This window comes from Parambassis ranga, chromosome 7, assembly GCF_900634625.1.
Source record: "Parambassis ranga chromosome 7, fParRan2.1, whole genome shotgun sequence".
Classification (NCBI taxonomy): Eukaryota; Metazoa; Chordata; class Actinopteri; family Ambassidae; genus Parambassis; species Parambassis ranga.
In genome coordinates this window covers 6,938,777-6,962,296 of record NC_041028.1, presented here as the reverse complement: position 1 = coordinate 6,962,296, position 23,520 = coordinate 6,938,777, and the positions used below count along the sequence as shown (strand labels likewise).

General features: G+C 42.9%; 1 protein-coding gene across 5 annotated transcripts in view; it reads left to right on the top strand.

Moving 5' to 3' along the window:
- The window catches only part of nav1a (neuron navigator 1a), a 69,596-nt gene that overhangs the window by 4,492 nt on the left and 41,584 nt on the right, over positions 1-23,520 (top strand). For 3 of the 5 annotated variants that reach the window (XM_028408859.1, XM_028408860.1, XM_028408858.1), the window contains exons 3-6: positions 1,173-2,035; positions 2,550-2,644; positions 11,261-12,085; positions 22,930-23,032. In XM_028408859.1, the coding sequence (XP_028264660.1) occupies positions 1,179-2,035; positions 2,550-2,644; positions 11,261-12,085; positions 22,930-23,032 (1,880 nt within the window). In that variant the 5' untranslated portion in view covers positions 1,173-1,178. Of the gene's footprint in view, positions 1-1,172; positions 2,036-2,549; positions 2,645-10,863; positions 11,042-11,260; positions 12,086-22,929; positions 23,033-23,520 lie in introns of those variants that run through there. The other 2 variants (XM_028408861.1, XM_028408862.1) reach the window with 2 other exon arrangements.

Below are 23,520 nucleotides of genomic sequence, written 5' to 3'. Positions count from 1 at the left end.
CTAAAATACGGACGTTTTCCCCAGACTTCTGGGAAATTATGTGTGTGTGTCTGTGTGATCCACATGACACTGCAATGCTGCAATTAGACGCGCTGCTCAATAATCCAGCATTTCATCCTTGTGACTTTAAAGGCTTAATTTGATACATCTCTGCTTTACTAAAGACAGCTTCCCAAGAAGCCCGCTGGCAGCAAAACCCCTGCTCTTTAAGACAGGGCAAGTGATGTTAAGCGCCAACTCTGTATTACTAAGTGTGCTCTTCCTCTGGCTGTATGTTTGTGTCCATTGTCACTCTGTAGATTGTGACAGTTTGTATTGGATACTATCCTACTTATCTTGTACAAGTGTATTTTCTACTGTATAAGTAGAATAAATACATCTTACAAGGGTTAGTTAGAATTAACAGAAAACTGTCATGCAACATTTTTTGAGGGAGAGCAAATCAAATCAGATGTGATCCTTCACTTGCTACGTTCCCCTCCCTTTCTCAACGACTGCCTCTCTCCCAGCCTCACAGCCTCCCGCCTTCTTTCCCTCCAGAAGAGCAGCACGAGGCGGCAGTAAAATTATATGATTAAAGCTTTGACTTGATGGGCATTCACTGTGGTTTGCATAGACAAGAATTTCAAGCAGACTCCTTGGACGGTTTCTGTGTTTCTAAGCGGGACACTGAAGAGGGTTGCAAAAACTGTGACTGTCTGTCTGGAGTAAATCAGGTGAGGATGATCCCATACCTCCTCTGAAGCTTAGACGTCCATAAAGCAAGAAAGCTGCATGATGTTACTGTGGCTGTGTATGGGAAGTTAGGTGTAGAAAATGAGTTATTTGAGAACATACTGCTCTAAATGCAGCTAGTGGAGTGTGTGAAACTGTGTTTTTTGTGTTTTGTACTCCCAGCAGGCAAATTTGATTTCTCCAATGCGCCATGCCTCACTGAAAATAAATTCAACTCGTGGTCTACCATGACTCAGCGTGTCATATGTGCTTGGTTCAGATAACTCAGCTCTGTGTCAGAGACGGCAAATTCTCATTTACCTGATGAGATCAGTCTCTCATAGAGCTTTAGTTTAGTGAATCTCTTCATGGATGGACCAAACTTTGGATGGCTTATGACTAATGGTCTCACACTGCAACTTTTTGATGTTTATCCCTCTCTGTGTGTCTTCATTTAGGTCAGCATGAGTGGAGGAGTCAATGTGAAGTCAGCCCACCGTGGAACTTCCACATCAGGAATTCCTCTACCCCGCAGCCTGTTGCCCTCCTCTCCAAAAGCAGATCCCCGCCACCGGGCAAGTGACCTGCCCAGGCCCTCAACACAAACCCCTAAACACACACCCACGCACTCTCCTGCACTTTGCACACGAAAGTCTAGCATCCCTGGGCCTTCCTCCCGAGACCTCCTGAGAGACAGTGCTCTGAAAAATCAGCTTTTCCAGCGGGCCGGAGCGCTGCCCGTTCCCCAGGTGTCACGCTCTGCCTATAGCAGCCCGCTCACCCAGCGGCGAGTTCCAGCAGCACACTTCAAAGACACACTTGATTTGGCTACCCCAGCTCACATCTCCTCACCATTTCCACATGATGGCAATCGCAACAGAAGCGCTTTTGCCAATAAGAACCAAGCATGGGGAGCTAGCAACCCGCCTCTACCTCTTCATTTCAGGAGGGGAGGCAATTCGAATACTGAAACTCAAGCTGCCTGTGCCGTTCCACCAGGAACAGATGAAGAGCCTCAAGAAAACCGCCCAACTCTGCCTGCTGTGCTAAACAATGGTAACAATCGGCCCACTCCCAATCAATCAAGCTACAAGCTCACCAGTAGAGGTCACAGTGACTCTGCCAGCCAATCAGATGAGGAGATGGGGACTCCTGAGGACAGCAGTCCAGCCTCCTCTCCTGAGCCGCTGCCGCTGCCACCTATCACTTACAGCATGCCAGTTATGCCCAAAGTGGTTGCTGATGTGCATGATTACAAGGAGGCTACAGAGACTCTCAACCCCAGAGTCATCATGGCTACCGTGGCTCCCTTTAGCTACAGGTACTCACATTGAAACAATAGCATTTCCTCTTTGTGTTGCCATTCACTGACCTAATTGTAATTATCATCTCGTCACGTTCTCTCATCATTTGTCTTTACACAGACACTACACCCCCAGAGGCCTGGTTCTGACTATTTAGTCTAATTTCAGTCCTTTATATATATTCTAGCAACACATTTGTGTGCATACACATGCACACAGACACACACAAGGGCTGGGGTTTTCTGGAGCAGAGCTGATTGCTAAAGTGTCATCTCTGGGTGGACTCTGCATACTGTGCTATGGAGTATTCTCTGGTGTTGTGTGAAATAAATCAAGCCACAAAGATTGAATACATCTGTACAGATAATTAGAAAATTGTTGTGCCCCATGTACAGTTAAAAAAAAAGAGCGGAAACATCTTTCTTTATATTAATGGAATTATACTGTACCAGTGATTATCTCTGTGTATTTGATTAGAGTCATAGATAGTGAAGTGATTTGCATGTTCAGTAACAAATGCTGTGTTTACAGGGTTCAGGTACAGGATTTTGATTTCTCAGTGGATGAACTGAGTGACTGCTCATCTGGATCCATAGAAGTATGCTGTGACGACTTAACCACACCAGGTTAGACACACATCTGATTTTTTTCCTTCTTAGCTGAACTCTGTCTGCCCTTTTAGTATTAGGCCACCAAGAGTCCTTTGGGCAGGTATGAAGGATGCCTTCTTTCTGGAAGCTAGACATATTTACTGCGACAGAGTCATAAATGGCGTCAGACAGGACATGCCAACGGCTGACCTGTGGGTCTCATTGTGGAATCTGAATAGACTCAGTGAAGACGAAGGGACAACCATTCTTTGTCCAAATATATGTCTGTCACGCTGCTACTCATCAGGAGCCATGTCTGAAGTTAGGTGTGTATTTTTGTGTGTGTGTGTGTGTGTGTCTCAGCCTAAGGCTCTGTTGACTACATTTTCCTCGATGGGAAAAGAGAGATGGGCTCAGGATGTTAAGACGAAGGACGATGACAGTGGTGATGTAGGTCAGTAATAGGTTGAAATGGGGCACTTAACTCGCTGCCAGGCAGTATTATATGCACATTGACTTTGGAGTTTGAACCTTTTCTCATCCTCACACAAGAGAAAGTCCCTCCCCTTTCCTCTCTTCTCTCTTGCAGTTCTTCTTCTTCTCCAACTTCATTGACCTACAAAAGCCACAGTACCAGCATGACCCCCTCTCTGTCTGTATGATCCTGTGACGTTTGAGCGATGGCTTGATCTGTACTCACAACTATAGTCATACATTGTCATAGTCAGTCTAAGTCTAAAGATGTGGACGTGCCTTATGACTTTGTCAGAAGCTTTAGTGAATCATTCTTTTTATATGGTGTTGATTGGACATGAGACTTTTAATCCTGTATGTTGGATCTGAATTGAAACATGACAATATATTTTCTGTGCCTAATTCTAACTTTGGTGTTCCTGTTACATTAATGAGTGTACATTTACAGGCAGTGTAGCAGGATTGGATGTTTAAGCCTACAGAGGGTCTCCACGGTTATCCTAATGTGTATGCCTCAAATTAAAGCAACTCCAATCAATATTTTAGAGCGTGATCTCAGTGGTGTAAATGTCAATGTTGGTCAACAAACTGTTTTCTGACCTGCAAACAATACTGGTCCTTTCAGATACAGGTCAGCTGCACATTGTGTTCCATGCTATCTTAAACATTCTAACAGATAAACATCACATTTGTCATTGTAATGTTAATAGTTTGACTAGGTGCCTGTCTCATTCTTCTGTCAAAACTTTTACTTGACAATTCTGCATTTTGTCGATCTGGCCTGTCTGGTTACCAGAATAGAGCTGATGGTATATAAAGACTTTTTAAAAGCTTTCACCAGCTGGGTTTTGGAACTAAGGGGAAGGGAACTGGTGGCGGACCAGCCCCAGTCTTTAAAGGCCTGTAGTTGTCTTGAGGCTATGGTTGTGGCCTTGTAATTGGTCCCTAGCAGGCGTTAGAAACAGAACTAAAGTGTCTTACACTCCTCTGAAGCAGCACTTACGTGGAGGGTGGGCTGACACTGTAATGACTGTAATTTAGGGAGCAAAAGAAGGGAGGGAAGTATGGTGGAAGGCACATTTTTTTAGGGAGGCAAATGCGAAACAGTGATAGAAAATGTGTGTTCCAAGCTGACAGATTGGGTATTTGTTAAATATTTAAAATCTGCTGGCTTTCACTGAAGGCACTCTAAAAGCACATAATGATTGAATTTGAAAATTATCTTTAGTAACAACCTTACAAGTTGTTTTCCTTAAATATATTGTGTTCCATATGCTAACATCCTAGTATATTAAATCAGGTGTAACCTAATCAGCTCCTACATCTTCTATCTGAGACCTTAATGAAGACCTGAACATTTTATGTGACTGCTGCACCATGTGGTCTTTCAATTAGACCACAGACCTCCTGACCTTATCGCTCTCTTGAGAGGTGTATTTGAGTGTGCATGTGTTTCTGAGCATGTGTGTGTATGTGTGCTGATGTATGCATGTGTGACAGTAGACAGATGGTGTTTGAAAGATAAATGTGAGGTGCCCTTTGTATCATTTTTCATCTCCCAGTAAGGGTATGGGCCCTAAATTCCCAATGGACGATCTCCAAGTCTGTTAGTCCTCTCCCCTCCTTCTTTTCCCTATTTTTCTTATTTAAAGCAAAAATGTTTACTGCACTGAATTTTTGTTTTTTTGTGTCACTGCAATGCAAAAGTATATCATTTTATTTTACAGCCACTTTTCTGTTTTCTGAAATATGAAATTCATAGCAGCATGGCAGTCTGTACAAAGAGCCAAAACACTTGTACACAGAGCTGCATCCACATTTATCCTCTGACAAATACAGACATCTGTGACCAACTGAAGAAAATGCAGCAAATATCTTTTAGATTGCATATATTATCATAGAAAACAAAATAATTGGATTCTTCGTAAATTAGACTAATAGGTATCAATGATATAGTATGATGTTTTGTATTATTTACATAATAAACATCAGCTGTTTTGAAATCATTAAAGTACACCATGCAGCCACTACATTTAAAAACCACATGTCTCTGTGGTCTGCCCCTTACATCTGGTAATACATGTCAAAGGTCTAAGGTTACCCGTCAGAACATCATCCAGATCCTTATGAGACCAGGCCACCATCTTATATTCTATTGCTTCATAACACAGCTCTGACTCTTATATACCCACTGTTAACATTTGTTGCAGTGTATGGCATGATCACTGTTACCAGTCTGGAGCTACGCAGCAATGATCTGTGTGTTCTGACACTTTTATAGCCAGCATAAAGGGTTTTCTGCTACTCTTAAGATATGCCAGCTTTGAATTGGTTACTGATTCACCCTTTGCCCTCCTATGGACCACTTTATCCCACTGCATTGCACAAAACTTCTCCTCCTACTTTGAGGATACTCTGACTGAGCTGTCTAGTCATCACAATTTTGCCCTTGTAAATTCACTCTGATCTATACATGTGCTGACTGTTCACCTGCTGCCTAATATTTCCCACCCCTTGTTGTCAGGTACCATTGTGACGAGTTAATCAATATAAATATGAATATGAATTTTATTATTAAATCAATATTATTCACTTTTCAGGTGTGGATACAGTGTAAAAGAGGTGTGGCCAAATCTTATCACACCACATGTTTAGACAAGTACTTTTCTATATTTCCCTCTTATATGAGTAAACCTTAAGTGATGAAGGCATAAAATCAGCTTGCCATCCCTTTAAAGCTCCCTTGACTGACTAGTGAATAGCATTTTGATAACCCTGACTGCGCTTACTCTTAGACAGTGCGTAATCCTCTTTGGACAATCTAATCAGGGAGACATATGCCGAGCTGGCCTTGGACATTGATGAATGGTTTAGTAGGTTTAGGAAGATGATCAGACATAAGTATGAACTAGATTATATCCTTGCTCATCACCAAGAGTGAAGCAGTAATCACTATTTATGGGTAATGTCATTGCCTACTCTATGCTTGATCCTAACTTTGACCTGGCAGGATTTCTGTAGTCCAGTAACAGAGAGCTAAATTGTGGGAAAGTACATTTTCTACACATATGAATGTATCTAATCCATACATGAAAAAAGGCACATGTGAATAAACATGTAGAGAGAATCCCACATGCACATAGAGATGCCTCTTTCGTCTCCCTGTTATGGGCAATGTACTTAGACAGAGCTGCCATCTCCTTCTCTCTCCTTCGCTTGTCTCTCCCGCTCTCTCCCCTCAGGGACATCCCCTCACAGTGTAGGAGGCATACATGCACAGCTGCATAACGGAGCAGATGAAGATGAGATGAAGGAGGGGACAATGGAGGAAGAAGGATGAATTGAGGAATGGCTGAATGAGTGTGCACTCAAAATCTCTCTTGACCTGTAGGGTGACTCCCTACCCAGGGAGTCCAGTTAAGCCATTCATGTGTGTAACCTCTCTGAGTGGGACCACACAGACACACACCCACGCACAGAGAGATGGGGTCAAAGAGACAACTATTCTATTCAAATTAATAATCTGTGAAGAATTAGACTCCCTCTGCCGTACCAGATGATGAATAAATTAATAAATTAATCATATTTAACTGTACTTAATGCATTTTCAATTTTACCAGATTTTTCTAACAGAAACACAAATACACAAGTGAAAACAAACATTTATACGTGCTGATGATCCACTGCTGCTGTACGCACACCACGCTGTAACCAGGCAACCGCTCTCTGCAGCAGAGCATTGTGGGATACCCCTGGGAAGTGTGCTGAGAATGTCAACACTGAGGCATCTGTAAGGGAGTGTCTATAAAGACCAAAACCTCAAAAAAAAAACACAGATGCAAACACACAAATTCATTCTTTACTCATACTCAGGATGGCAGATGGATGTTTTTCAGTTCTCAGTTTGCTGGGTGACTCACGATGAGTGTGTGACATTCACCCCAGGAGAGAATGGTGTTTTTTGCAGGATTAACATTTGTGCCTTGGGAACTGGGACTTAGTGTGACTGATGCACTCACTCTATTGTCATTGATAGCTGAGTTTCCCAAATGCTTAATCCCGTGAGTCATGCTGTGCATCATCAGCACTTGGATAGACCATCAAAGAGGTGTCACTGCGGAAAACTCAAATTAGGAAGCCGCACACTGTATGTATCAATCAGATTGCTGTCTCAGTGTTTTGTGTGTAAACAGGACATTAACAGCCATGTCATTGTGTTGGTGCAGTACCAGAGTGTGTGTGTGTGGCTGTGAGCCTTCCCTTGTGTATGAATGTGTCATGATGTGGTATTCTTCATTGTGTCCTGTGGACCTCATGCTTTAGCGTGTTAGCGGACACAAGCAGGAGTGGTGAGGCAGTGAGGCAGGATATCCCCTCTCTGTCTTACAGGCTTCCTTTGCTCCTCTGGCACACATACAGAGATCCTTCCTCCTCCTCTTCCTCCTCCTCCTCTTCTCACTTTCCTCATTGCCTTGTTTTTTGAATTGTACTTTCTCACTCTTACGTTCTTTCTCCTTTGTACTGACTGTTAGCATCTAGATGGCTTCTTCTTGGGGCTTCCTGTTCTGACTCATTCCGTTTTTATTCATCTTCTATTCTCAGTCACCCTCACTCTTGTCATTTTCTTCACACTTCCATCCCATTCACGCTTGTCTCATCTCGAGAACCACTTTTGTACTTGCACACAAAAAGGCAAAACAAGAGGAACCAAGAGGGGGTTGGTGACAACAGGGAGTGGGTGCAAGTGACAACGCATGCCATCTGCTTAGCCGAATGGGAGCCATTCCTCTTAAGGTTGAAGGCACTGTGATACACTTGGTTACTTTTTAACTCTGCAGCCTTCTTCTCTTTTCTCACAGTACTTTTCCTTTCAAAGGTGGAGACCTGGTTTAACCTCATAAACATGCATATAATGCACCACAAAGTGTCTTACTGGCTGCCCCACATGACTAGTCTGTTAAAATATAGTGGCGAATCTGTTTCAAACTGTTTAGAGATGCTAGGGCAAATATACTCATGCAAAGTAGTGAGACACTCTGCCTTTCTGCCTGTCTGTCTCACCCTCTTTCCTTCTCTTTCAATCTAGCCATTCATCCCAATATCTCTTCTTACCTGGCTTTACCTACCTTTGCTTAAAAGTGCCTTTATGGCTGTATGGAACTGTTTGCCCCAAACTTCCCAAGGCTTCAGCCACTGTGGTCAGCCCACTGACACCTCCACACACAAATACGCACACACTTTGACATACTGAATGTATGAGTCTGCTATGTGCTGAAAGTGTAGGCTAATACTGAGAACTGGCACTCATCGCACTCTGAAAACTGCCAGCTTCTTTGATGTCAGGCCAGTTTGCTCAGGTCAGTGAGACAGCTTGCGATGTGAGTGTGTGTGCGCATGTGTAGCGTCAGAGCGTTAAAAAAAAGAGGGAGAGAATACACAGTATGTTTATATCAGCTGTATATTACAGTGATTAGACTGTGGAGCCAGAGAGACGAGTACTGGAACAAACAAGTAGCTGTGTGCTGCCAACACACACTTTACCTGTGTGTATATGTGCTTTCAAGAGCGCTGACGCGTGTCTTTGCCCTGCACACATCTGTGCACCGCACAGACATGCCTTGTATGTGGTCACTCACTTTTGACTAACCTTAATCCCTCATCGGGGAGGTATAAGAGTTGACGTACAGCACCTATTAGCCTTAAATTACCTACCTCACCCCCTCTCCTACCAGCCCCCAGAGCCCCCATAACTGTCACCACACAGCAATGGCTTCAGTGTGGCATAACCACTTCAACATTGGCCCTTTATTAAAGCCGGCTGCCTGTAATTAATGGCTTTGGCCTTTACACAATAAAACAGGCAATGTATGTCTTTGTGTTTGTCCCCGCTGAGCTTCTGTATTACACATTTAGGGCCGAATGGATGGTAGGAAAGCCTGCTGTGTTTGCACCTTAATGTGCGTCATTGTCATTTTTAGAGTTGGCGCCAGTTTGGTTACAGTTGAAAAATGAGGCGTTTTTAAAAGTACGTCTCCAATATTAAGTGTGGAATGTGAGCAAACAGGACATTACTTGTTTTCACACTGGTTTAGTGTCAACCGATTTATGCAAATACTAACAGAAAGCTGCCTGCTTGTTTGAATACTACTCAGAACAGTTTGAGGCATGATAAAATCATAGCCACAGGCACTGCTGGTTGCATACAAGAGAAAGTGGAGTACACTAATGGTAATACACCCAGACTATAAACAGTCCAGCACCTAAAAGACCAGTATGCAGACGCATTAATACCTAAAAACCAATTATCCTGCAAACAGTTGTATTGATTGTTAATGGGTCATGATGGACTGATGATGATTTTATTTTATATTTCTATGACTACCTGGAAGTAAAAACCGATGACATCATGCTTGTTTTCTCTATCTCTCTTATTTAACCCTGTAAATGAGAATGATTAGATTGTCATAAAAACAAAACTAAAATGATTTTGACAACAAAGAAGAAACTTTTATTGCGATTGGCTGTCCGGAGAAGAGATTAAATGATGTAGATGAACTTGCCAGAGCTACCCGAGTCCCTGGAGTGTAGCTTTGGCTTCTCTTGCCCCTGTCTCATCAATGTGACATACTCTTAGAGAAAGACCCCCCTACACACACACATACACATACACACCCATACATGCTCATGCAAGGGCAGATAGATGAAAATATAGACAGCAACATTCATTCACACACCCATAAATACACACACGTGTGCTTGTTTTAAACTATAATTGTTGTGCTGAAGGATGGAATGAGAATGTGATGGATCTATACCTTGTAATTGCCCATGCGTTTGTGTTAACTACACGGGGGTGGGGAGGAAGACGTACTGGAACGAAGGAAGGACATGTGGAAAAGAGTGATGGAAATGAGTGCCGAGGTAATGTGAGGCAGGTGGCCGTTATGTGATGATCATTTGAGGTCTGCTGGCTACTGATTGAAGCGTATTTGGTGACTGGCCTGTGTCGTTTGCTAGGGAGTGGTAAATGCCTGTTCTCCTCTCCAAAGCTGATCCTGCAACAGTCACGGCTGTTTTTCAGATAATTTGAATCAGCTTAATCATGGGTGGGCCTCTGGTGATTAGGACACATAAGAACATTTGAATGTGAATGGATGAATAGAGCAGCTAATGTGATTATGAATGATTGCGTTTAGACAGGGGGGTCTTACAGTATTTGCACTGGTCGTACGCAACTAAGCTTAATATACTTTCTTCTACTTTTTCAATCTTTTTTTTGTTCCTTCCTGTCAAAAGAAGAACAAAGGCAGTAACTGGCAGAAAGTGATAGGGAGAATAAAAGGGAAGACAGATTTAGAGGAAAACCCTCCAAAAAAAGGATGTGATAAAAAAAGACACTGTTATTGCAACACAGGAACAGGGGAGAGCTGAGTTTATACATGATGCTGGTAATTTATCGTCAAGCCCTTATGTTGGCACTACATGGTGTGCAGCATAACACGGCATCTGCGGTGTGTGTTGGAGACAGAAAGAGAGAGAGAGAGAAGGAGGGAGAATTGTGCAGTGAATCAGCCAGTGGGAGGAAAGAAGGAGAGCATGAGAGACAACAAGAACGAAGGAGGGAAGGAAAAGGGAGGAAGAAGGAGAGGGGAGGGTGAATGAGCCAGTGGGGGTAGAGTGAGCAAACCAGTGAGAGAGGGAGAGGTAGAGGGAGGAGAGAAAGAGGAGGGGGATGTTGCTGCTGCTGCTGCGACTGTTTCCTCTGTCAGTCGGCTGCTGCTTGCCTGGCGAACAGGAGGGAGTGCAGAGCGAGAGAGAAGCTGAGGGGGACACAGAAGGAGGCTGGTCACTGCTGTATTTTATTCTGGCAGCACTGTTATCTGTGTGGCTCGTGGACACGCTGTGAGGGAGAGGATTTAGGCACTGGACACAGAACCGCAGATCTATGGATTATCATCAGTGAGTAAGGCTGTCACTCTGCTAAGTCAGTCATCAGGGGTGAACCCACAGTCTCACACTGCAGGGAGTCTGGCTCTTGACCCACGGGGTAGAGAGGGAGAGAAAGGCAGACTGTCTTTGTGTTTCTGCACCTTTCTTTGTCTTTTCCCTCCATTTCGTTCAGTCTGCTTGTGTGTATTACAGACTGTGTCACTGATGCTGTTGCTTGGCTTTCTGCAGGAGGGATGCTGGAGGCTAATGTGGCTAACATTAGCATGACAGCTAAGCCCAGAGAGCTGGACCTCAGGTCTGGTGCTGTCTCCTGCCAGGATACTCCAGCCCAGGCAATGGCCTCTAGGAAACCAGCAACCAAGCCCTCTTCTCTGCCCCAGGGACCTTCACGTCCCTCTGGGTCAGAGCTCAAAGTCTACCGGCCCACCTCTGGATCTATCCCTATTCCAATCCCCAATCCATCCAAGCTCCGCAAACAGCGATCACTTGGCAACTTGTCTGTGCTCACTGATGCTGAGAAGAAGCTGCACCTGTATCAATCTCCCCGGTGGAATGATGATACAGGTCGGTCTGGCACTGGGACCATCAAGCCAGGCCAGACAAAGATAGGTCACCCTGGAGGTGGAAGAGCACCCCTCTCCCGGACACTTTCAAAGTCAGAACAGTCTCTATTCCAGGCAAAGTCCAAATCTTTCACCTCCCCACCTGTGACTTCTAACATGGGCAAGCCAAGTCGAATCCCTGCACCTGGCAAACCACGGGGACCTTATGCAGAGGTCAAGCCCATCAGCAAGGCCTCTGAGGCAGGCCAGAGTGCAGACATAGTCCCTGCTGAACACCCAACTAAAGCTAACTCTAATGGAGCTGGGAGTGCTGGAACTAATAGCAAGAAACAAGGTGAGAAGGGAAAATCTGGAGCTCTGTCAACAGAGGAAAAGAAAGAGAAGAAGGAGATAGAAGGAGAAAATGATAAGAGCTATCTCAAGGTGGACCCCGAATTAGTGGTGACGGTTCTGGGAGACCTGGAACAGCTACTCTTCAGCCAAATGTTGGGTGAGTCTGCTTTCTACTCAAATTTGATTCTACTTTGTTAGTCATTTATACTGTTTCTCCTCTCCACACCCAAACCTTTCCCTCCAGCTCTGGCTCTAGCACAAGCATCAACAGTGAATTTTAAATGAGTTCAGTCTCTATTGCAGCAGACCATAATGTCAGTGTGTTTATAAGTGGTTTTTACTATACAATGTTGACAGCTCTTGTTCTGACATTGAAAATCTGCCTGTAGTCACACATGGTTCGTTCAGATGTGTAAGATTGATTTTTTTTATGTATGTATGGATGAATATATGACATATGTGCTCTTTTACTGTAAGCATTTCCTGATGGCTGACATTGTTTTGTTGTTGATTCATTTGCCAGCACTGGAGTGTCTGACCCATTGCCACAGTGAGCTAGGTTTACAATTTAAAGCCATCTAAACAATTTCTGATGATGCTGCTATTTCTCTCTTTTTCTGCCTGTAAGGCACTAATACTGATGACATTAGGACAAATATTCTAAAATTAAAACCATATTTCTGTCAATAAGCATCAATATGCAGTAGTTAAGAGTCTAAACTACATTCTTCTGCATTTTTGCTGGCTCACACCAAAATCAGCCATTCGTTAATAAAGGCCGTGTGAGTGCCGACTCGTGGGGAGTGTGTTTTCAGTTGGTAAATAAAACGGGTGCATATTGAGCCAGGCTCTGGTCACAGTGGGCCACATATTTAGCCTTGCACCACTCGCTCACCCCCTCACCCCTTTCCTCCCTCCCTCCCTCCCTTTCTCCTCCCCTCTGGTTCCATTGATCTCTGGACCGATGACAGATGGTCAGTATCCACCCCAACCCACCCCCACCTCCTCCTCCACTGTAACCGGGGGCAACGTGCGGGAGGAGAGAGGGGAATCTGAGTGGGTGGTGGCATGGGCAGGTAGTGTTCACTGTGCACACCAACAATATGACAACATAGACAACAAAAACAAATGTACTGGGATGCATTGTTTTAGACACAGGGGGTGTATTCCGAGAAAGATGACTGAGTTTATGACTAAAAGGTCAAAGCAAGGTTTTAATCTTAACCTGTCATCCATAATTCATTCATACACCCTCTCTGAGAGTGTGTTTTTCTATTGCTCATTCTCTTTCTGTCCCTCCATCTCAGCAGGAGCAGATAGCATCAGAGAGCGAGTGAGATGAGGAGAGAATAGTGAAGCAGGTCGTTATATCTGGCTTGATGCAAGGAAATCATTTTTTGCCTATCATCAAACCTCTCTCTATCTTCCTGCTCTCTTTGCATTTCCTCTTTCTCTCTTTGTTAGCCTGAATCCTGCAGTACAGCCCCAAATCACAGCATGGATGACCTTGCCTCAGCAGCCCTGTCTCTGTGTTAGTGTGTAGTGTTTATCTGTGTGGTGTGTGTCTGTGTGTACCTTTGTACCTTATTGTGATGTTGTTGGCTATACCTACCGCCAGGCAGCCAGGTAGGGAGGAGAAAAGTTGAAAAAAGGAGGGGGATATAAAAATTGAAATTTATGGGAGAAAATGGAAAGGGCAGGACTTCATTCATAGAGTAAGATAAATGAGAGAAAGAGGCACTGGAGTAAAATAACGGTAAAAGCCAATGACCTAAATTTCTTTCTGGCATCCCAAGTGACCAAAATATAGCTTTGGGTCATTAAAGTCTACGACAACCTGCCTGAGGTTCATCATCAGAAACAGCAGGTGTGTTGGATCATAGTGTGTGTGTGTGTACACTCATGTAAATTTGTGTGTGTGTTAGGAAGAGGTTAATTGTAACTTGCCCTGTAGCTTGCAGCTGTGGGCTCATCCTTTATCATATCTACTTCTCCATTTCCGATGGGATGCTCAGCTAATTGGTTTCTGGCTCGTGTGCTCTGTCATAGGAAGATAGATTATGGATGTTGAATAGATCATTCCCAGTGATCCACTCCTCCTCTTCCCATATACCGTACCATACAGTCCCACCTTCTCCTTTTCCTCTTTGTAGCAGGATGACTGGCAATGGATCCCAGTACTGGGCGGTATTATATCATGATAAATCATCCTTAATTTGGCCATGCCCCATTGATATGGAGGCTGCATGTCAGCTGCAGGGAGTAAAATGTGTGCTCATGTCTTGTACATGTTATGTTGTGTGACGTCCGGCAGCATGCACTGTGACACTGTCCTTTTGAGACTGGCCTGCGGTTATAGGCAAAGATAATGAAGAGTGCCACTGATATAAAATGTATAACCCACAACCCACCCATGACATACCAAAGGTAACAATACTGGATACTTTAAGGTTAGGTTCATCTTTTAAGATCAGTGTCTGTTTGTCTGTAATCGGACATGCATGTTTAACCACTGAGCGATGAAGAGGTTTATGTTAATTGGATTTAAAGAATTACTTCCATCTACATCCATGGGCAGCAGCTCTGGACTTGCTGAGGTAATTCTCTTAAATGTAGCATGTATTATAGTTATCTTAGCTGCATTAGCATCAAGGTTGTGCATATTGTTGGAGCAGAAAACGATGAACTCTGTAAAATTTTGCCTATAAAGTGAGGTGGCACCCTATAAAGCCTATACAGAGTAATCTAAAGGAGTGAACCTCAGATGTCTGCCACTAATGACACCTCCCCGTCCCATCCTACATCTATAATGAGGTGTGTGTGTGTGTGTGTTTGAAAGAGAGAGAGAGGGGGTAAGCTCCCTAAAGCAGTGGCCTTTCCCAGCATGGGGCAGGCACAGTTTAGAGAGAATCCAGTCTAAGACACCAACCAAGCATCCGGATTAAGCTGTACATAAAGATAATGAGAAGATTCAACCCCCATTCCACTAATCACAGATCTATCACCCTGCAAAAGGCCAGCCATAAAGACTAAAATGAATTAAAGATTAAAGCTCACAGGGCATCTGTTTAGTTAGAGATTTGGGGGGAGTTTTACTTTATGAAGGATTGGATAGAGAATATAGATTTAGCTTAGAAGATTGGAGATGCTGTGTGGTTTTGGTTTTGGCCAAGCTGATGGTCACATGTAGTGGCCACAAAGACTCAGCAGATGAGAACTGAATGTGACTCAGTGACACATGGATGCTCATTGATGAAGCCTTGCCTACCATTAGGATTGGTACTTGAGCTTGACGTTGTCTTCTTGTGTTTGTGGGCATGTATGTGTGGTTGATGATTCCTTTTGTATCCTCTTCAGCTGTCTGTGAAACAATAGAGCCTATAGAGAAATCAACACACACATACAAGCCTGTTCAAGAGGGGGCTCCTGGACAACATGTCAAACCACTGCAGCTTCTTCAGCCTATAAGCTCACACACACACTGACACATGCACAACCAGTGCGTGCAATATTCAGCCCTCCTGTCTACACTTCGCTGTATTCATCCTCTTGGCTCTGACGGAGTATTTCTTCATACTCTGTTCCTCCATTGTGATAGCAGTGCTGAGTCTCTAATGTAATGCGGGTGCGGTCCAAGCGACTGGTTCCACCCTGAGGTTTGCTGACTGAAGGATTCAGGGCAGTCGTCCTCCAGTCAGGAGGTGGTGACAAGCTAAATAAACACAAACCCTCCAAGAACGTGAGGAATAAAACATCCCACCAAATCTCTCCCTCTCTCTGTTCCTCTTCCTCTCTTTCAACTCTGATGTGAGTTGACGGGTAGCAGTGTTCTGTCACCAGTCAGGCAGCAGAGAGGATATTTCTGGTACAAGTGTTTCAGGAGGAAGACAGAGGACATCTTTTTAATGTGACAGGGATTTTGTCACCAGGAGTATTCATAGATAAAAGCAGCATTCATACATATGGATGCATGTATGATTGTGCATTTTTCCCTTGCGTGTGTGTGTGTTTGTTTGTGTTCATGTGTGTTTACAATGCCTTGTGGTAAGTCTCTAAGGACTTAATGCAGGAGCCACTGCATTAGTGCTGTCTGCTTCCTGCCATCTTCCTCTGAAATCATATTAGTACTCTTGGTGTTTTATTCTCATCATCTCTTGCACAACACACCCACACACACACAGTGCCTATCACTTAAAAACAAGTTAATTTGCTGTTACAATTATTTCATTTGTATTAAACTCTGTTGCTTATTGATGATTTTACACTTATACACACCCTTAACTTAATACCTTGAGTACCGTGCATTAGATCAGCATTTTCTTACAAATCTCTCTATGTATTTCTCACTACATTAATTTGCATTTGTGTGAGAAAAGAAGACAGGAATGCAGGCCACCCGGTGATGAGTAATACTTGGCACTCATCTGTTTCTGTTCTATTTGTATTTTCCATGAAAGGTGTCGAGTCAAGTGCTTGTTGTTACAGTTTTAGAACTCCAAATGTTCTACTTTCTTTAAAGAAACAGTTTCACACACACATACATATTATGACATGACATGATTATTAAATCATAATATGGATGAAATTTGATATTACATTTTCTCACTTAAATGTCACAAACCACATGTGAAAGATGACAGGCTTGCAAACTGAATTGATGCATTCTGGTCAAAACCCAGCTTCACAGCTGTGATTACGAAACAACATATGCAGCCCCAGATGTTCTATAAGTTGAGGAAAACCTGTCATTATATATCCAAAATATTTCATATTTTGCAATGCATACTGAGGTACCTGTCTCACACAACTTCCCATGACACCGTCTGAGGGATCCCAAGTCTCTTTTTGGTTGAATGGGGGATATAATCCATCCAGCAAGTCTCAGTTCTCTGTCTAGATTACCTCTATGGAGAATGGGCCTAATTTGCACCTGTTGGTCAGATGCTGGGCTGCCCGTAAAGCCTAAATTGGTGATGTTGAAGGGCTATATGCCCACCACATGCAAAATCCAGTGTAGGCATCCGGTGCGGTGCGATGTCTGCCAACAGTGTGGTGATTTTAGCAAATAGACAGAATCAGTTAAATCAGAAATAATTGCAGCGATGTCATCCACCATTACAATCATCCTTTTTGGTGTTTACTCATAAGAATGACACATTAATCACATTGTACCAGTGCATCGAAGTCAGGTGGTCACTGGACACTGGTGAAAAGACAAACAAATGTTTAAAAACTTTCAAAGTACTTTAATGAGTGCATTTTGTTACATTTTAGCGGAGACACTTAGTTGCTGTCATCACTTCCTCTGTCTCACCCAGCACCTCATTAACAGTGCAGGCACAGAGTGCAGACTGTATAGCTGCAGCTGGGTTTCAGCACATTGTAAAATACAGTTCCACAGGAAACAACTGTCCTGAACAAAAATAAACCCAATCGTTGCCACACATTATGGTCTGCCTCGGCTTGTTGCTGGGTTTATTTAGTATATGTGGCTGTTTGAATGTGTATACAAAGTCTGTATTTAGATTTGTACTGTTTTAGATTCAAGCCACACAGCCCATGAGATGCTGCTGAAAGTTTGACACTGCCATACATGCACACATTGATTTTTCTCTCATTTTTTAACAACCTCATCTGCATGCCATGTGTGTATATATGTCATGTGTGTATGCTTTAGTGCCTCCCTTCATTGCTTTATTGTCAGCGCACCACTGACATGTTTAATCTTATCCGGTGCTGCTCGGCACAGAGAAACACACACACACATCCTGCTTTGTGTTTTGAAGTCCAGTCAGGAAGGCTGGAGGTGAGATGTTCTTTTAGCAGTACTTTGCTGACCTTTTTTGGGAAAGTAAACTTCTCTCAAGTCACTTACAGCTTCCTCATCTTCCCCTCTAAGCGGATAGCGCTGTGACTTAAGCAGATAGGTTTAGGGGTAAGGAGATATGAGTGTGTTTACAGAGTGTGTTTGTGTGTTTGGACCAATATTTAGAGCACCAGGTTTTTGTGGTAAGGAGATCTGGACTGAGAGGATAAGAGATTGAGGTTTGAAGGTTTTAACTAGTTTCTGTGGACAGAATCCTGGTTTTAATCTCTATCTGTCCTCACGTGTCCAACTAGGTTTCTAAGGCATTTAGTGTAGTGGAATAAATGTACAAAAGAACAATTTGAAGTTACCATACTTGATACAATCAATACTGTAATATACACTCAATTGCTAAAGTGTGTAAGTGAAACTACCTGACTGTATTAAAGGTCATCCCTCCCTCAGTTAAATGTTGCTTGCAGATTAAAGAGTTGGGAGTAGGATGGATTTACCTATATTCTTGTTGTTTGAAAATTAAATTTTAGTGTCAAAACTTATCACCATCAAAACACTATCTGTGTGGATATAATAGCTTGCCTTATTACTTCATGTGAACCATATGAATAATAATGTTTTCTGTCTAATAGCCAGCACCGATGCAAAGCAGGATTCGCAGAGCCAGCTAGCAGACTGTAGTTCAGTTTGTTTCTTCATTCATATTAGAACCTTAAATAATTATAGTTGACAGGGCATATTTTAGTTCGAGCCCAAACTTTTATACTTAAAACACAAAGTTTGCAATGTATGGCATTTCAATTTGAAGTTAAATCGCTGGTCAGCATCTCTCTTATGGAATCTACTCCTGCATTTCTAATTTGAAATGGATTTCACAGTCAGCTGTCTGAACTACCACTCACTACCTCTCAATATCTTGTCCTCCTGATGCACTAATCGTTCCGTCATGGGAAGACTGTTGCATTATGTATAGCATTTGAGCCAACAATTTACGGTGTCGTGCTTAGATGTGCTCATTAAACATTCGTGTCACACATCAGATGTTATCTTTGAGGGCTTTAATATCCTGTTTCAACATTATTGTGTGTGCCTGTGCATGGATGCACACTTGGGTGCTTTTGGCGTGTGCTTGTCCGCCCTGTCCAGATGTGCAGGAATGACTGTGTGTTGTAATACTTCCTGTTTTGCAAACTGTCTAAGGTCAGCTGAGAGCTGTGATGCTAGGCTGAGGGGAGTCAAAGCAGAGGGAAATGAGAGAGGACATAAGTATAAATGAATATATCACACAAAATACACAAGCAGTAACTACTGTTGCAGGTGTATACTGTATATCCCACCTTCACAGTGTCTACCTTTGTGTCTCATTTTCATGTTTTGACTTGATTCTTTCTACTTAACAATAACAAAAACCACCAAGCTTTTACTGGCATCCTGTTTTTGTGATTCTTGTATGTCCGGAATGCTGTAATGATTGTCATTGCAGCAGGGAAACAGACGCTTTGGCTTATGACTATTTTAAAAGCACATCACTGAAGGTACATGTATTTTTACATTGCAGTATACGGTTGATGCTCAACCTCACCCATCAATCATACGATAAGAGTGCTGTAGCCTGAGGAGGGTTATAGTGACACTAACATATGTGCACATATGTGGACAGGACAGGGACAGATGAACTCCGGAGGGAAGGAAGGAAAGAATAGAAACAGGAGCCATTACTCAAACCTTCATTCATATTCCGCAGAACTGAATGTCTCACTAGTAAAGACATACAGGAAGTTATTGCACACATACACACAAAATGGCAGACTACTCCTGCAAGGACAGAGCCATTAGTGTATCTTAGGGGAGTTTGTTTCTAATGGGGAAGAGAGTAAAGTGACCCAAGAGAGGAAACCAAGTGGACAGTTTCTCTCTCCTACTTTTTTTTTGCTGTGCTAGCCATCACACATCAATAATGTGCAGCACTTGTACCACTCCCTCATCTTTTTAAGGATAAAACTATTAATATCACTTTTTTATTGTCAAAACATGTCAGCAGAAGACCAAAACCACAAATACTATGGACGTAAACAGCTCATACCATCTAAGGTCCTCCATTGTTGTCGTAAAGCTATTAAAAACACACAAATGAGTCACATTGTTGCACTGGGAGTCAGGAATTGTCATTTATTTTCAGAGTCAGTCCTACAGCATACCATGCAGACGAAATGAATATTAGTCCGCAGCTGAAAATAGTCCCTAACAAACCCATCCAATGTCTAAAACCCTCTGGCTTTACTGTCTTCAGTAAAACACGCTGCTGCCAATTCAAAGGACAGCAAGTCATTTTTATGGGCTTGTTGTCCTGACCACACATGCCACAGAACAAGACAGTCTTTTTGTACCCATTGTGCCATCTGTATTCTTGTCGTGGTGCAGTCAGACATGACGTCCAAAATAAAACACTGGCCTGCCTTCCTCTGTTTTGTCTGTGCAGACTCACATTAGGATGCAGAGGTTATCCTACACATGCAATACATGCGTGCACTTACTGTAACACTCTCAGAGTTGCTGACTCTCATCTCAAGAGTCTGAGTGGGCCATTATGAAAGGTGCCTCAGCTGGTTCTATAGCCCCTTCAGAGGTGGAGTGCTTTCGCGAGTGTATCCAGAGTAGGCAGGTGGAAGCACAGTCCAGACAGATACCCACATACACACAAAGGCTTCTTCCCACACACACACTCAGTTAAAACCAGATCAGTGTAATTCATCTGCACCCCTGGGGAGCTGCCAGGCCTGACAGGGATATTTGCATCCCTAATTCCCTCACCACCACTGCCACTACACCCCCCCCCCCTCCTCACACCAGCTGGGACCACCGAGGCCAAGGCAGAGGCGGGACAGGAAGTCTTTTACAGACATACGCACACACACGCAGACACACAAAAACGCAGACCGTATCTAATCAATTTGACGCCTATGTTAAACAAAGATCCTGTTTAGGGTAATTAAAATCGGCCAATTAAAGCCTGAGTGTGTGTAACTGAGTGTGTGTCAGACTTTCCCTGTGTTTGCATGTATTATGGGTTCTTTGTTCATGCTGAATCCTTGTATGAACACGTTACCAAAAAAAAATTCAAAAGCTGAAAAGTGGCTCTTTAGAGCTTCAGTTTTAAAGCTGTGCACCAGCACACTTCATAGGAGCACCTCCCATATAACAAAGATATTTTATATACTGTATATATATATATATATATCCAATATATATATATATATATATATATATATATATATATATACACACACACATATATATATACATATATATATATATATATATCAGTCACAGTGTGTCTGTGCAGGTTTGCATCACAATGACCTCATCATCTCTCCATTGAGCTGCCTGTCCCCAGGGCTACCTAATCAATTGTCCATGTGGCCATTCTCTTTAGGAACAATCAATCGAGCTTCATAAATCAGGTCTGCTGGTGTAAGTGTTTCTCGGTGTGTCATGTGAGCCAACCCCAGCATCCATTTGGACATATGTGTATGTGAAAACACTGTTTAGTCTGCAGCTGTTGTTGAGATTGACAACTCTGGCAGGTCACAACCTGCCCTTGTCGCTCATTAGAATGGCCTCTCCCCCTTCATCTCTTCACTAGCCAGCTGGACTTGAAGAGTGGAGGTTATGAATAATGTGTGTGTGCTTCAGTGTTGGTGTGTATTCAGGGTCATACTGTAATGGATATTACTTTTCCTTTTGTATTTTTGTTGTGAAAAATCAATGATTTTATGTATAAAAATGATACCATTCACTTCTCATTCTTTAACTTATTGTGATTTTTATTATTGTTATTATTATTTATTGTGTGTTTGAAACAAAACTCCTAGATGGTATATTTAGTTCACAAAAACAAGTATTATTTAGTTCTATTTGTCTGACCCTGCCACTCAGTTATGGTAAATTTTCTTTATTACTTATTTTGGAGTCAGCTGGTCTGTTCTAATGGTCTATTGAACTGGACCTTACAGGGGAAGAGACCATCCCATAATACTTTTACTGCCATCCCCTCATCACACATAAACACACATCAGAGAGTTGGATAGAGCAGAGGTTAAGGTCATGTCATCACCTTTGGTGTCCTGATTGGCTTACTGTCTGGAAGTGTTTATAAGTGTGTGTGTGTGTGTGTGTGTGTGCAAATTTTCTATTGTCTCAGTGTGAAATCAAAGTCATGGCTATAAACTCTGTGTATATATAAGTCTAGAGCCTGACAGTGGCAACAACAGTAGCGACATATTTTGAAATAAACCTATAAACTGAAGCCCTTTCAAACTCCCTGTGACTGTAATTCAATATCATGAATTTCAGTCAGTTTTAGGTTTGTGGTGGCTCGAGTGTTTCAAGGCGATTGAGAAAATCTTATTGTCTTTGATCGCATCCAATCATCCTGTGCCCTGGGAGCAGTCTAAAAAATATATATATATAGCACACATAGTATATGCACAGCAGTGTGGTCGGATGGCTCAGCGGGAATCTAACCCTGAGCAGATTACAGCATATTAGGAAGGGGTGAAACAAATGCCAATGTGTCCCCTGATGGGTTTAAGTGAGAAAGGTTTTTGGTTTATTCTGCCACTGAGCAAATGAGGGGCAAAGGGGCACAGTGCAGTGACGGGGCACTGGAGCGTTGTGGCTGTGATTGGTTGTGGTTGGAGACGCAGACAGACAGGTGGTGTGGCTGTGCACTCACTGACTGAATACTACTGGAATGTGACCTATAAAGGCTTAAAGGTCTCCGCCTGTTGTTTTGTCTGCATCATATTTAATTTATTTTGTTCTACTGCTGTCTGGAAAAAAACAACTGTGCATACACCGTCACCACCACCACTGCACTGTCTTTTACAGTATTTGCGATTTTCAGCTCCCCTGTTGTAGACTTATTTTTCAGGCTTTGTTTGTGATGATTATCTGAGATTTTGGCCGCTGTGTGCAGGGATTGAACATTATATGAATACCAGTCTGTGTGGTCAGCTTTTAGCATGACCAGTAGATGAAACCCTCATGTCACATGTTTTTATTACAAATATACATCAAATATGCATGTTTTTGAACAGGTATTTAGGGCTTCTTGTTCCTGACCGATTATGTAACATGGCATTTTATCTCTAAAAATATCTGTGTGTGCACCCCTGCAGACCCTGAGTCCCAGAGGAAGAGGACCGTGCAAAATGTGCTGGACCTTCGACAGAACCTGGAGGAAACCATGACCAGCCTGAGAGGGGTGCAGCTCAGCCACAGGTCAGCCACACACACAAACAGGAATAATATTAGAAAAAACAATTGTTGTCAAGATGGGAGGATTCTTATTGACATTATTGACTTGCTCTTCCTTCACCTTAGGTTGGTTGATACAGAACTGAAGCAGGATTAGCAGCTGACTTGAAAGCCAGCCTTTTCAATGCACACTCACATTTATACACACAAGACAAGCAATGATGTTCTGATTAATTGCGTGCATGCGTGTGTCCTCTTCCTTCCTCCTGGACTGGTTTTGGTTGTGTGTGTCATATTTTGTCCTTGAGAGCTTCCCTTCCTTTGCATCTCCTGCTATGTATCCTATCTCTGTCCCTCAGTGGGAGCGCCCTACGTGAAGAGCAAATCAGCAGATGGTTCCCTACTGGAATACATTTCCTTTGCCATTCATACTTTTATCGTACTGTAATAACCTTGGATCACTCCCTCTGCTGTCCCTGAAGACACATTGATGTTTAAAGGGCTACAGCCTG